General features: G+C 41.6%; 1 protein-coding gene across 2 annotated transcripts in view; it reads left to right on the top strand.

The window, feature by feature from the left end:
* Positions 1–15140, top strand: part of KCNH7 (potassium voltage-gated channel subfamily H member 7) — a 657816-nt gene that overhangs the window by 378939 nt on the left and 263737 nt on the right. For both annotated transcript variants that reach the window (XM_082260896.1, XM_082260897.1), the window contains exon 4: positions 8818–9243. In XM_082260896.1, coding sequence (XP_082117022.1) covers positions 8818–9243 — 426 coding nt within the window. The remainder of the gene's footprint in view (positions 1–8817; positions 9244–15140) is intronic.

Here is a 15140-nt window from a genome sequence, read left to right on the forward strand (position 1 = left end):
GCAATGCCCCCTTCCCTGAAATAAACTATTGCGCCCAGGGCAACCGCCTCACCTGCCCACCCCTTGTTTCTGGCCTATACAGCGGAGGCTGCAGAGAAAGGCATGTGTGTTTAAGCTTTGGGGTGCACACTCTAATGCAATAGGCTGCACCCACCTATGGAATGACAATTACATCCATTTCCTCAGACAGTAGCACCACCCTTATCAGCTCCCTCTAATGCTGATGAACAGAAAAGGCAAGGTGGGATATAGGTAATATGACATAGATAATAAAAAGCATAACAGATTTACGAATCTGCATACATGCACTATTTTTAAGCAGAACTTAACACCACAAATGAAATTTTTCTTTATGCCTTCGCCCCTCCTCCCCATTAATAATAGCAGATTTATTTTTAAGGGGCTTTGCTGTTTTCTTTTTGTTTTTACCGATGGCCCCACTGCCATTCTGGCCTAAGCTAGAATGATGTATCCCACTTACACGTGCCCCTGGGAAACCCCCCATCTCATATCACAGAAGGCTACGGGAGCCAATCCACAGAACAGCTGGGCATCGTGAACCGAGAAAAGGCAGCCGGCTGATTAGGGCGAAAATGGAGGCAGAGACAGTTGAACAGCAGATCACTGTAGGACAACGCTGGATCTCCTGGACAAGTGAGCGTGTATTTAGAATTTTTCCCTTCATAAAAGGTAGGGGGTATCGGGGGGGATGTAGGGGAAGTTAAGTTTCTCTTTACCTTTTAGTTTCAAAGTGTCTGACTTAGAAAAGGCTACAGTATTTCAGTTTTGCTTTAATGTAGCAGCTATCACTGTGCAATTCATAAAGGAAATATTTAAACTGCCACTATTGTCCTATTTCATGTCATGTTTCAACCTTTTGAAGCAGACCTTTGCTCACATCTCCCCCTTTGCAAAATGATAACCCTCTCTTTACACATTTGGCAACTTTTTTTTGGGTGGCAAGTACCTTTACCAGTCTCCACAGTCTGCCAACCCCAGCCCCCCAGCCCCACCCCCCTACCGCACATAACCCCCCCCCCCCCCATGCCAGCAACCTACTGGGCTGTTCATTGCACATCCCAGGAGGCTATAAGATAGTCTTTTGCCGTTCTCATCCCAAACATGCTCCGTAGCTCATAGCCATAAGTAACCAATAAGTTACGGTCAGCTTCCAAATCCATGATGACGGTGTGAGAACAAAAAGAGCCATGAAGACATCAGGTTTTTCGGAAGACAGTGCTGGACTTCTTTGCCTGGTAAGTATGTGTTTTATAACAGTTCTTATAGCTGTGGACTTCTACTTTTTTTTTTTGTGAAATGCTTTTTTAACCCCTTTGAGCTGGCGCCTACCGGCCCTTTAAGGGGTTTAGGATGTGGGAGTTGTAGTGGGGTTTGTGATCATGTGATTGGCTATCACGGCAGTCACATGATTGGAAAACTCCCAATCTCAAGCAGTGATCATGAGCTTTTCGTTAACCGCCGGTAACTGTGCAGGACGCGCACTCTCGGCACAGCTGTATTCCACCAATTCACGCCAAGGCCCACCAGCCCAGAGGCCGCATATTTTGCATGTGGCCAGCGCTAACAGGGGAAATTAATGGAGGGTAACGTGACTATGCCTTGTTTTCACTGAGTGGTACGGTACGGTACGGTTCGGTTCAGTACGGTACGGTTCGGAACCGTACACCTTGCGTTTCCACTGCCAATAGTACCCTTTCATGATAGGCGTGGTGTAGCAGGAAACCTGTGATAGACAATTCCCTGTCAACCAATCAAAGTTCTGCCGAGTGTAGCTCCACCCTGTTGGTACGGTACTAATGTGCTTGGTACCCCAATGAAAGGGTACCAGAAAAGTGGTACGGTACGGTTCGGAATTAGTGTACCATTCACAATGGAAACGGCATAAATAGCGTACCGTACCGAACCGTACCAGAAAGCTCAGTGGAAACGGGGCATTAGTGACAATATTGAGCTCCAGGCACAAACATTTTAATCCAACCATATCCTTCAATAGGCACAATGGCTATAAGTATCATTTTTTTTTGCACACTAAATGCTATTTTAAAATAAGCTATTGTTTTTTTTTAAATGTAGCAGTGTCGTCATCACTGTGCTATACATGGCCTGTGCAGAGAGGGGAGATGTGGGAGGGACCCAGCAGCTCCGCCCACTACAGGTTTTCTGAAGAAAACTACAGGAAGGGGCGGAGAAAAGGCCAGTCACCCTGCAGGTGGATAGAGGGCAGCAGTGATTGGTCTCCATTACAGGAAGTTTCTGCAAAGAGACAAAGGGGAGAAGTTTTGCTTGATTATCACACATTGATTACCACACAGATCTAGAAGAAATAGCCAAAATCAAAATACATGCGGCTCTTTTATTTAAACAAAATTTGTTTTGCCTGAATTTCACCTTTAATGTTAAACTTTTGTTTATTATAATGTAACCTCATTTACCCAAAAGCACCTGAGCTTCAAATGCCACTTTTTTTCTTTTTTTTGTCTGTGATTACGAAGCTTTGAGTGAGAGTCTATTAAAATGTCAAAAGTCACATCAATAAAAATGAATTTTAGGTAAACTACATTAATAACTCTACATACTCATTTGAAATTAACTGTAGTTTCCCTGTCAACTGCATATTCGTGGAAGATCAGAATAAAGTATGTAAAGGGCTTAGGCCTTCACCCCCTGGGGCCAGGTCTTTGCAATTCCAACACTTTTAGCTTAAAGATATAAAGCAATTTTCACATGAGATTACTTGGATCTGCAGCTCATTTAAATGTACATAGAGGAGGAAAGGTCTGCATCAATTTTCAAATACTCCACTGTGAATTATACATCAGAAATATCTCCTTTTGCAGTGAAATAAAACAAATTGTGCTTCTGCAAGAGAAGAATGAAAATGGGAACATATCACGTATAATCATGCTGGCTTCACTTGGATTATATTTTACAGTGATCTCAATTTTGGATAGCACATGACAAAACTGTTTCTCTGTACAAGCTATAAATAAAACCAGAGAGGTAATTGCTTTTGGGCCATTAAAAAAATAGAAAATGTACTTTAGCAAAGACATGGAAAAACATACAGTATTCCGTAGTAGAATGTTAAAACCGAAGTACTGATCAGAATATATGCCAGGTACATGATATGGCAGCCATTTTTGAGCAGAGTTTCACGAAACCCTATAGTTCCTCCAGAGGGTACTAGGGGTTTCTAGAGCTGTGGCTAATTGGCCTCCCATCTAATGATGGTTTCATAGTTCCATTTCTATTGTCACTTGGCAGAGTAAGGAGCAAAACACCACTGATCTTTTTAGCTGATTGTAGGGGTGGCATTCTAACTTGTAATGTAAGGGGGCATGCTTCCTACTGACCACCAATGTAAAGTGCATTTTTCTGTTTAGCTTGGAAGAACTGTTTCTGAGAACTGTGTATTTCAAGGGTTCCTCTGGAGTGAAAATGTTAAGAAAGGCTGTAATATGGACTATTCATGATGGTACCAAGGCTTTGTCATGTGCTTTGTGCTGACATTCTTTAGCCCTTTAAGACCTTATTCGTAAGCTGGCCATAGACTGAACAAAATGTAAATCAGTGTTTAGACACTACTTGACCAAAGTTGATTGTTTCATCAACATCTGTTGGACATGCCAGTCAACTAGTCCTACTGTCAGAATACATTCTCTTGGCCGAGGGGAATCCTCCATCTACCTTGCATGTGTGAATGGAGGAATCCGTTTTTTATTTTAGTCCTCTGGCTGATTGAAAAAACGACCCATCTATGACCATCTTTAGCTAGGGGGTCGGCGCAGCAATATTGCATTCCTATGCTTTCTGCATGGCAGTTGGGTTCAAAAACCTGATTGACATTTTACAGTATACTCTCAACACACCTGATAGGTGAATCCAGACTCTTCTACTCTGGTCAACTGGACAGAAACTTTACCTCTTTATAGAGAAGCTAAAGTCCTTAAAAAAAACACTGGCCCAAATGTAGAAGTGTTGTGTTTGGAAAAGCAGTGCATTAACAACGTTCTTCTAACTGCATATAGGAAGATGACACCATTTTAGGGCCAGGTGTTAAGCTAAAGCAGACGGGATGGTGTTTAGTTGGCTTAATTCATAGAAGTGTTGGGCTTGCTCAGGGTTCTTTTTGGCTGAAGCTGCTGCCCTCCATTTCTGTCTCTTGTTTTAGATTTGTCTTATGTGATGGCTTGGTGAGGTTATTTGTGCTTTTTCTGTTTGCCGGCTATTGATGACTGCATGACAAACTTGTCCTGTCTTCTTTTATGGCTATGGCTGGGTTTTACATTTTATTTATGTTGACAGTCACTTTAATTGTATGGAATTAGCTAGTTTGGGTCTGCAGGCCTTACTTTCCATTGGAAGCAGGGCATAACACTCCTCACTCAAAAACCCCAAAACCCTAATAAATAAGTAAAGAAAAACTGGCTCCTATTTTTTTAACCACCTCTTTTACAAGGTAATGTTTTCTGCAACATTACAGGTTCTTCAGGGTTTACAGGTCGATTCATGGGGATACTATAGCACTATCCTTTGTATCATGCATTCTGTGGGTAAGCTCAGCAACTATACAGTATTTTAACCAATAGCAATTTATAACATAGGAAGAGGGTAGGTATATAACCAAGAACCTCGTCCTGAGAATCTGTATATAAAAATTGTTTAAACTGTGTTTCTCAACCTTTTCTCTTTTATTCATTGACGGACACAGCTCCTGATCTTCTTAACCATTAGGTTATACTGCTTCCTACAGGAGTCGGACATGAGGCAGAAAAAAAGTCTGGCTATGCCTATGGGCAGTCCCGGGGGGTATACTCCCTCTCTCTCTGCTATAGGTACTCAGTTTTCTTTCTGCCTAGTCAGAAGTAAGGACCTAGTTCCTTGCTTGGATCCCTGGTCCTGGCAATGTTTTCATTTAGATTTTTTTTTCTCCTGTATTCTTTCCTTTGATAATCTAGATCCAGTGGTCCCCCCAGTCTGGCCAGAAAGCGCACGTAGACCTCAGCTCCGTGCTAGGTCAGCTGCAACATAGCCCCACCGGACGGGGGCTGGCCTGTGAGGTAAATGCCTCGCGAGGTCGCATATGACCGGGTCAAAAGACAAAAGGACCTCCACATAATGTAAAAAAAAAGGATTTATTTAAGGATTAAGAACACTTACAGTTAAGTGGATAAAGGTAGGCCTTCAACAAAATATTCAGTAGACAACATGGAACCCAATGGCACAAATGGAGCTCAACTCGACACATTTAGTCTAACAAGACATAATCTGTCATGGCATTATGTCTTGTTAGACGAAACGCAACGGGTTTAGCTCCATTTGTGCCATTGCGTTCCATGGTGTCTACTGAATATTTTGTTGAAGGCCTACCTTTATACACTTAACCGTAAGTGTTTTTAACCCTTAAAAAATAATCTTTTTACTGTTTTACACTATATGGAGGTCCTTTTGTATTTTCTCTCTGGGTATCCATTGACTGAGCATAACTTGAGAAGATACCTGTAAGATTCTGGTACCTCCGGTACCCTTAATCACCACTTTCTCTGTAATGCGTCCCACCTTTCTCTTCAGGTGGTACGCATATACCTTTAAGAACGATGATGTCACTGCTGAGCGCCGCAGAGCGGCTATTTCAACCGCCGGCGGTCTCAATTACATTGTTCGTTCAACCTGCCTTGTTATCCACATGCTTTCAAGCCTGTCTCTCGATCGGAACCTCCAGCTATTCCCTTTTACCTGGAGCAGACTGGAACTTCGCTACTGATCCCTGTATCTCGCTACCGGATCATTCCTTATCTACTGGACCTCTCTAAACTACTAACATTACAAGTGATAAGTACCCCGCAGGGGAACCCTCCATAACCTTATTGCACTATCTACCTATGCACATTAAGAACTGTTACTACCTATCCATACTATCCTATCATCTGCGCTGTTACATAGATTGCTAGCTCTTGAGCCTACTACCATCTATCATCTGCACTGCTGCATAGATTGCTAGCTCTCCTGTCTACTACTATCTATCCTTGCACTGGGTTAGTCTATCCTGTAATTGTCATCTGCTGTCCTCACCACCTGTTAGCATACTCGATACTAACCTATCTGCATTCCTAAATACCATCTTGAACTCTCCTATACAAACCTATCAAGTGATTACCATCCTTGTCACTGTTCACACCTGTCCCTTCAGCACATCACCTTCATACTATCATATACATCCTATCACTCCAGGAACATCTCATTGAGTGTGTATATATCTGTATGTTGAAGCTGGCAGGCCCACGGTTATGAGTCCTGGAGAGTTGGATCTGGTATTCAACACATCTCTACATGACTACTGAGTGGAGATTTTGCAGCTGCAAATCCAGCCTATACTAAAAACGCAGGAGCGTTACAGATTGAACGAACCTTAAAAATGGATTCAGCAGAATTACCCACTCAAGTGACACAATTAACACAACAAGTAAAAGCGTTAATACTTGCTCTGACTGACGTACAAGAAAAGAATCAGACTCTGACACAGCAGGTAACCCAGCTCTCACGGCTTACTGCTATACTAAAAACGCAGGAGCGTTACAATACCTTTATGTCCCACTGTGACTTGTGGATTCCCCATTGAGTCACTTTCATTGATGGTGTAGTACTTCCTGGTGTGGAAAGTGGAGAGTGGAAAGTGACGCAAGTGATTGCAACAATCCTCTCCCCTTCCTAACTAGGTGTAGATGCACCACTGCCTGTGTTGACCCATTAGGCATAAGCCAAATTGGGTCTAGTTGCTCTGGCAATATTCCTTGATATTGGTGGTGGCTGATTTATTCACATTTTTTAATAGTGTTTTTAACAACCACTTGGGTCACAAGTTGAAGATTCATATATCCAATCCAATATGGACTCTAAATATATGGACTTTTTTTCTTCTGTTTTGTCCTTTATAATCCCTTTGATGTTATTTTGAGTTTTTTGTTATTTTAACACAAATTATTACATTTATTACGCACTATTCACTATTCACTGCACTATGTGTAACTGGTTATAGTAACCTCACACTTATAATTTTACTTGTGTAGATATCAGTCATTGATAGTTTTTACACATACATTGACACACTTTAGATACTAGTAGCGCTGCACTTTTTATTTCCAATATAGTACACAGACTGCCTTCTGTTGTGTTGGCTGCTTATGTTTTCTTTCACAGGGCTACTAGCGTGGTATATTTTTGGCTATATGCCTCGGATGTGGTCTGGGTGATTAGAGTATACCTGGCAGCTACGGAGTCTTTTAGGAAATCAACCTCAATATTTGTGCTCACGGATGGGCTTTGGAAAGGGTTGTCTGCTTCCTCTGTGACCATTTCCAGATGGATCAGACAGACGGTTATTCAGGCCTATTCCATCAAGGGTCAGGTTCCTCCTTACCCTGTCAAGGCGCACTCTACTCAGGCGCTCAGTACCTCCTGGGTCTTCCGCCATCAGGCATCAGTGACGCAGGTTTGCAAGGCAGCCACCTGGTCGTTCGATGCACACTTTCACAAAGTTCTATAAAGTTATTGTCTTGGCATCTGTGGATGCTTCCTTTGGCCGCAACATTTTTGCAGGCTGCTGTTTAGAGGACCTGGTCCTCTTTGAGGGTGTATTGTTTTTTTTCAGGTGAGCTCCAGTTGTTTTGGTTGAGCTCCTGTTTACCTGGTTGGCTATAGCTAGCCTTGGGAATTTCTTTTTCACTGTTCTCACCCCTCATGTTTAACACTGCTTTGGGACGTCCCAATGGTTAGGAAGATCAGGAGCTGTGTCCATCAATGAACCAAAGAGAAAATGGGATTTTTGACTTACCTTAAAATCCATTTCTCTGATGTTCATTGACGGACACAGCACCCACTCCTCTGTGGAGTTGTAATTCTTCTGACACTGCTTGTAACAAAACTGAGTACCTATAGCAGAGACAGAGAGAGTATACTCCCTGGGATAACCTTGGCACCCTAGATGAATAAAGCTGGTTTAAAATAATCAGAGATTTCTGGTGACCATGGCTTTACTACAACCCAAAGTTAAAAAAAAATATAAAAATGTAACTTAAACAATATAAAAAAAAAATAATTATACAGCTAAAACATTCCTGTACAGCATATACTGTATTAACAGAAATACCAACTCTCGTACAGTTCTACCCCCTTGAAGATACTCTCAATATATACTATATACATCAAATCAAATCACTTGTGATGCTTTACCAACTCATTTGATACAGTGTTGTTCAGAATGTGTTAATGGAGTATCCAAGGGAAGATCTTGTAAATCTCTATGGGTTCCACAGAATTTGACCCGCTTCTTCAGAACAGAGGAGATGTAATATTTCTACAAAATAGATGAAAGCAAAAACCATAAATAGTACATAGTAATTACAATGTATAATGAAACAACAAAGGTCCTTCAAATAAGTAGGATGGAAATACTCACTACAAACACATGCAGAAGTCTGCAGCTATGAAATAGCCTGCACACATTGGGTGTTCTAGGGAGAAGGGTTGAAGAGAGCACAAAAGATTCAAAGTGATAAATATAAAAAATTATATAATTTATATATATATATATATATATATATATATATATATATATACACACACTCACAATATTTTAACACCCATAGACCCATAACTTGGTGGTCGCCATTAGGGGTATTAGTTTTGGCTCCATAATCTTTATAATGCACCCATTGATATTAGAGTCACACTTACTAATTTAATGCTTGCTAAGCTTTAGAAATGTTCTAACGTTTATTTTTACCTTTCTGTTACCAGGCAAAGTGTTTGGATTCCGATTACCATCGTTAAGACTTCTGAACTACAGGAAACAGTCATTACCGCAGGAAGACCCCGATGCCGTCATAGTGGACCCAAAGCACAGCGATGACTCTATGGCCATGAAGCACTTTAAATCCCCCACTAAGGAAAGTTGCAGCCCTTCTGAAGCAGATGATACAAAGGCACTAATAGACTCTAATAAATGTTCTCCTCTGGTGAATATAACTGGACCTCTAGACCATTCTTCACCCAAACGGCAATGGGACCAACTATTTCCAGACATGCTGCATGCAGGTTCTCATTTGTCTCATGCACGGTCAAAGGAAAGTATTTGTAGCATGAGACGAGCATCTTCAGTTCATGATATTGAAGGATTTACTATTCATCCCAAAAGTGTTTTTAGAGACCGCCACGCAAGTGAAGGTATGACCACCAAAACTGCATGTTTGAAGTTTTCATTGATAACTTTATTTTCATAATTGAATTCACCTGAAAACAGTTTTCTGTAGAGTTCCTGAGCCCTGTCACCTTTGCCATTATTCTTTTTAGCGATATTCCTTCTGAAATCACCTGCAGCAGGGATGGTGGAAGTTTAATAATTGTCTCTTCTCCTTGGCTTTATTATCCTCTGTTGAGTTTTTTTTTTTCCAAGACAAACTGTGGGAAAGAATTACTACAACACTTGAGGGCCAGTGTCAATGGGCTTTTGTTTTTCTCAGAACCGATACTCTTTCCATAAAAGTCAAAGGAAATGCAAATGCAGATCAAATACAAATGAACCGCAAAGCCCCAGGAGGGTGTGCCTGTCTTTGCACTAAATCCTTAGAGCAGTGATGTCATCCCACTGGTATCCATTGCTCTAAGATGTTGCCGGCCCTTATAGAGGTAATGCCCACCAGCCACACTGACAGACACACCAACTGAAGCTTTCCGGTCATGTGACTGCTTGTAAAAAAAATTTTAAAAGTTGTTTTGTTTGAGTTTTTCTACAAAATGTATTTGGCAAGTACAAGACAGTGAGGAGGCAACAATTAATAACTCAATTATTCTGGGATTTCCTTCTACTCAGCACTGACCAATCAGAACCCAAGATTTAGTATAAACATGCTGGGCATATATTTGTTTTGTCAATTTTCTAAGACACTTTGAAAAATATTATGAACCCCTTAATGATCAGAGGTCATTGAAGCCTAAATGCCTTGTCTAAATTTAGCAGCGTCTGTATTTGTCGATTAATTTGACAATTAGTTATGTAATTTTCCCACCTATATAATTTTTATATTGTTTGTTAAGGACATATAAGAGTTTTATTTGGCACTCTTTTAATAAATATACCATTCACGATTTAAACTATAAGCTGAAAAATGTTTTAAAAATATATTTTTGTTTTTTTACACTATTTGTTTCAAGTTAAAAAAAAAAAGATTTTTAGGTATATTTTTTACACACTGTATTCTAAAATAAAATGTACATTATTGTGCTCTCAGTGAAGTAATGAAAATTCCAGGCTAATAAAAAAAAAAAAAAAATATGTGTGGATCAAAAGAATAACCCAATATATTTTTTCATGCAACTAAGGCTGGCTATACATGGGTCGAATTTAGAAAGAATTTTCACTTGAATTTCGCACCATTAGTGGGCCACAGCTGTAGCAATATAAGGTGAAATTGAAGGCTTGGTCAGTCGAATTTCGAAAACAATAGTGACACCATCGAATCACTAAACGAACAAACTTTTTGATTTGTGGAAAGAATGTTCTTTCAAAATTCGACACATGTATGGCCAGCCTGAGGCCTCATGCACCAAAACCTTTATTAGCTCTGAAGTTCTCAAGCATAAAATCCCCAGCACTTTCCCCTGCTTGAGTAGCCACAGGAGCCACATACAGCTTGCTAGTACAAGTAAATTACAAAAAAGCAACACAAGGGGGCAACAGCTAAGTGCAGCATCAGTGGGTTTATTATGATTAAAAAGCCAGATGCAAACCCATAGAAATATAAACTCAGAGCTTATCTGCAGCCATGCCAGATTGGATGGAAGCCGTCCACCAGAAGAGCCACCTGTGACAGCAAAGCGTGTTGTCAGTGAGGAAGTCCAATGTTCCAGGAAGTCAGGAAAGTCACTTGAATGGTAAAAGGCGCCAATAGGAGTTCTGAAAGGCGTTTTACCATAGTAATCAGCCCGCCCAAGGTGTGATGTCACATCCTGCCTTGTCTTCCACAGTGGCTCTCCTTACTTCCTGGAATATTGGAATTGGTTTCCTCACTCACTACATGCTGTTTGCTGTCACAAGCAGCTCTTCCGGTGATTGGCTTTCATCCAGTGTGGGATGGCTGCAGATAAGCTCTTTGTTTTTATATTTCTGTGTGTTTGCATTTGTATATTCAGAGACTCGTTCCTGTCTCAGGTGGCGCTGCCTACTGAAGTACAACACACTTCCTGTGGGATTTTTTTGAACTCCTTATGATAGATGGCCCACTATTCATCCCACTGATTCCTCTCATGGAAACCAATAATGGGGCACTATCCCACCCACTGACACCAACAATGGGGCACTATTCCTCCAACTGACACCAATGATGGGGACACTATTCCTTCCACTGACACCAACAATGGGATACTGTTCCTCTCACTGACACCAATGATGGCGCATTATTCCTCCCACAGGACACCAACAATGGCGCGCTATTCCTCCCACTGACACAATGATTTGACACTGTTCCTCCCATGGACACCAATGATGGGGCAGTATTCTACCCACTGACACCAACAATAGGGCACTATTCCTTCCACTGATACCAATGAAGGGACACTACTCCTCCTACTAACACCAGTGTTGGGACACTAATCCTCCCACTGATACCAATGATGGGACACTATTCCACCCACTGACACCAGGGATGATGCACTATATCTCCCACTGACACCAGCAAGCACTTTATTCCTCCCATTGACACCAATGATTGGACACTATTCCTCTCAGGGACACCAATGTTGGGGCACTATACCACCCATTGACACCAGTAATGGGGCACTATTCCTCCCACTGACACAAACTATGGGACACTATTCCTCCCACTGACACCAATAATGGCGCACTATTCCTCCCACTGACACCAGCGATGGCATGCTATTCCTCCCACTGACACCAATGATTTGACACTATTCCTCTCATGGACACCAATGATGGGGCACACTATTTCACCCACTGACACAAACAATGGGGCACTATTCCACCCACTGACACCAACAATAACGCACTATTCCTCCCAATGACACTAGTGATGAGACACTATTCCTCCCACTGACAACAATGATGGGACACGATTCCTTCCCACTGTCACCAATGATGGAGCACTATTCCACCCCCTGAAACCAATAATGGGGCACTATTTTGCCCACTGTCGCCAATGATGGGGCACTATTCCTACCATTGACACCAGTTATGGGGAACTATTCCTCCCACTGACACCAATGATGGGCACTATTCCTCCCACTGACACCAATGATGGGCACTATTCCTCCCACTGACACCAATGATGGGCACTATTCCTGTCGCTGACAACTATGACAGGGCATTATTCTTCTCACTGACACCAATGAAGGGACACTCTTCCTCCTACTGACACCACTAAAGGGACATTATTCCTCTTACAATCACCAATGATGGAGCACTATTCCACCCCCTGAAACCAATAATGGGGCACTATTTTGCCCACTGTCACCAATGATGGGGCACTATTCCTACCATTGACACCAGTTATGGGGAACTATTCCTCCCACTGACACCAATGATGGGCACTATTCCTCCCACTGACACCAATGATGGGCACTATTCCTGTCGCTAACAACAATGACAGGGCATTATTCTTCTCACCAACACCAATGAAGGGGCACTCTTCCTCCTACTGACACCACTAAAGGGACACTATTCCTCTTACAATCACCAATGAAGGGGCACTATTCCTCCGACTGTCCGACATCAGGGCATATACTGCTGGCCACAGTCCAGCCCCCCTAAAGTCTGAAGGATAATAAATTGGCCCTTTGTTTAGAAAGTTTTGAGACCCCTGTTTTAAATGATCTGGATGACATTTGCATTTTTGTATTTTCTGCTCAAGCTTCAAATTAACACAATGGCAATTTGATTTTGAGAGATCACAAACCTGTGAAAAAGTCGTTGTCATGCTAATTTGTGTGCTCCCCAACCCAGATCTTATTTTAATGTATTACTACCAATTCACGCAAACCCTTTTTTTCTCAACTGTGCGTGTGGCAATGTAACATTTGTAGCACCAACAGAGGAATAAAGCTATCCTGTACTAAAACCTAAATGTTTACTTTGAGCTTCACCATTTCACTTTATTAGATAAAAATTGCACTTATGTGATAGAATTTTAATTGACAGACTTTGAAGTGTATATTTTGGGGTAAATATCTGGGGTACGCAAATTGCAAAAATATTGCAACTGAAAAAATGTACAGGAAAATGCATTTTTGTATTTTTCATTAATACTTTCCAAATATAGAAAAATAAAAATATACACTGTATTACCAAAGTATTAGGATGCCAGCCTTTGCATGCACATGAACTTTAATGGCATCCCGGTCTTCTGGAAAGGCTGTCCGCAAGGTTTAGGAACTTCACAAAGACACACTCCTAAACATTGTGCACAGCCTTCCCAGAAGAGTTGAAGCTGTTATGGCTGCAAAGGGTGGGCCAACTCAATATTGAACCCGACGGACTAAGACTGGGATGCCGTTAAAGTTCATGCACATGTAAAGGCAGGTGTCCCAAAACTTTTGGTAATTTAGTATATGTATACATATTAGCTACCAAACTAAAGCTTTATCAATCCCCAAAATATTATACATAATATATTAGGGTAGACTATGAATTTTAGAAGGTGTAAGTTGCAGACTTTAAGCTTAAGGGAGAAAAAGACCCCGGGACTGAATTAGTTGCCTATCGAGTCACAGACATGAGTGAGTCCTGGACAAGGCTGCCCCTAAAATAGTTGTAAACTCTAACTGGATGAAATTTAGTAGACAATTGTGTTTTTTTGTTTTTACTTCTAGAAAATACTGCATTTACATTTACTTGTTTTTATCCTTTTCTGCATCACTGTTCTGCTGATCTCGTGAAGCCATTTTCTGTATACATACAGTACATGCACTCCAGTGGCAACTGCTTGTCATAGCTCAGAACCAGTTTTGTTTCCTGATGGTGACGCCAGTGGAGCAAGCCTACACAATGTATGCAGATGTGGACGCTTATAGTTTCCATTGGTAGAGCATGTGACATGGTGACAATGAGGAAGCCCAGTTGGGGTGCATGATCACTTGATAAGGAGAAGTGCCTAAACAAGGACCTTTTATGCAGTTTTACCTTTGCAAAAAAAAAAAAAAAAACTGCCTATCCAGGTAGATAAAAAACAAAATTGCAGCTCTTTTAAATAATGCCCTTGCTATACTTAGGTGTAGACCATTTACATACCTCCCAAAGCCTGGCTAAAAAAAACTCTCAGAGAGGGATGGCATCATTCCATCCTGCCTTGTTGCTAGGACGTTGCTAAGACACTCTCAGTCGATTCAAACCCCTTCACATGCATTCTCACTCTCCCCTGTCTCAGTTGCTCTGAGATCAGTGATGCTGTGATGGAGGAGATAGTTTGAGAACTCGCTCCTGTGATTGGGAGGGTGAGCAGCATTTGCTTTAAGTTTCTGAGCAACATCCTAGCAACAAGGCAGGATGGGACTCCATCTCTTGGAGTTTTTCTGTCAGGCTTTGGGAGATATGTAAATGACCTACACCTATACCAAGGGCTTTATCAAACTTTAGTAAAAGCTGCACAGTTTGTTTTCATCTTCAGGTGCCCCATACCTGCATAGGCAGTTTTCCGGTAAAAGTGAACTAATCCTTTAAAGCTGTAGACTCTAAAAGTTTGTAAATATAACATTATCATGTGTACAGGACACCTGGAATGTGTCCGGGAAAAGCAGGTACATCCCCCCGATATTTGAGTTGTGGTTCCTTTATTGGGCACAGTTGCAGAGCTTTTGTGGTACTCAGGGGTTCTCACCCATGCAGGGTGAGGTGTCCCGGGTTAAGTTTGGCTGGAGAGGACTGACTTCCAGGACTCCCTGCATTGCTAAGTTTATATCAGCGACCCGGGATTTCGAAGGTTCAAAGAGACTTGGGTGGAGAAGCCTTCAAACCCTGACTACCAGGACTTAACCAGGGGTTAAGTCCCAGGTGAGGGAGGCTTGAAAGGCAGCAGAGGGAAATCAGCACCTGTGTCAAGGAAGTGAGTTGAAGA

This window comes from Pelophylax lessonae (genome assembly GCF_965119305.1).
Source record: "Pelophylax lessonae genome assembly, chromosome: 6".
In the NCBI taxonomy this organism is placed as follows: Eukaryota; Metazoa; Chordata; class Amphibia; order Anura; family Ranidae; genus Pelophylax; species Pelophylax lessonae.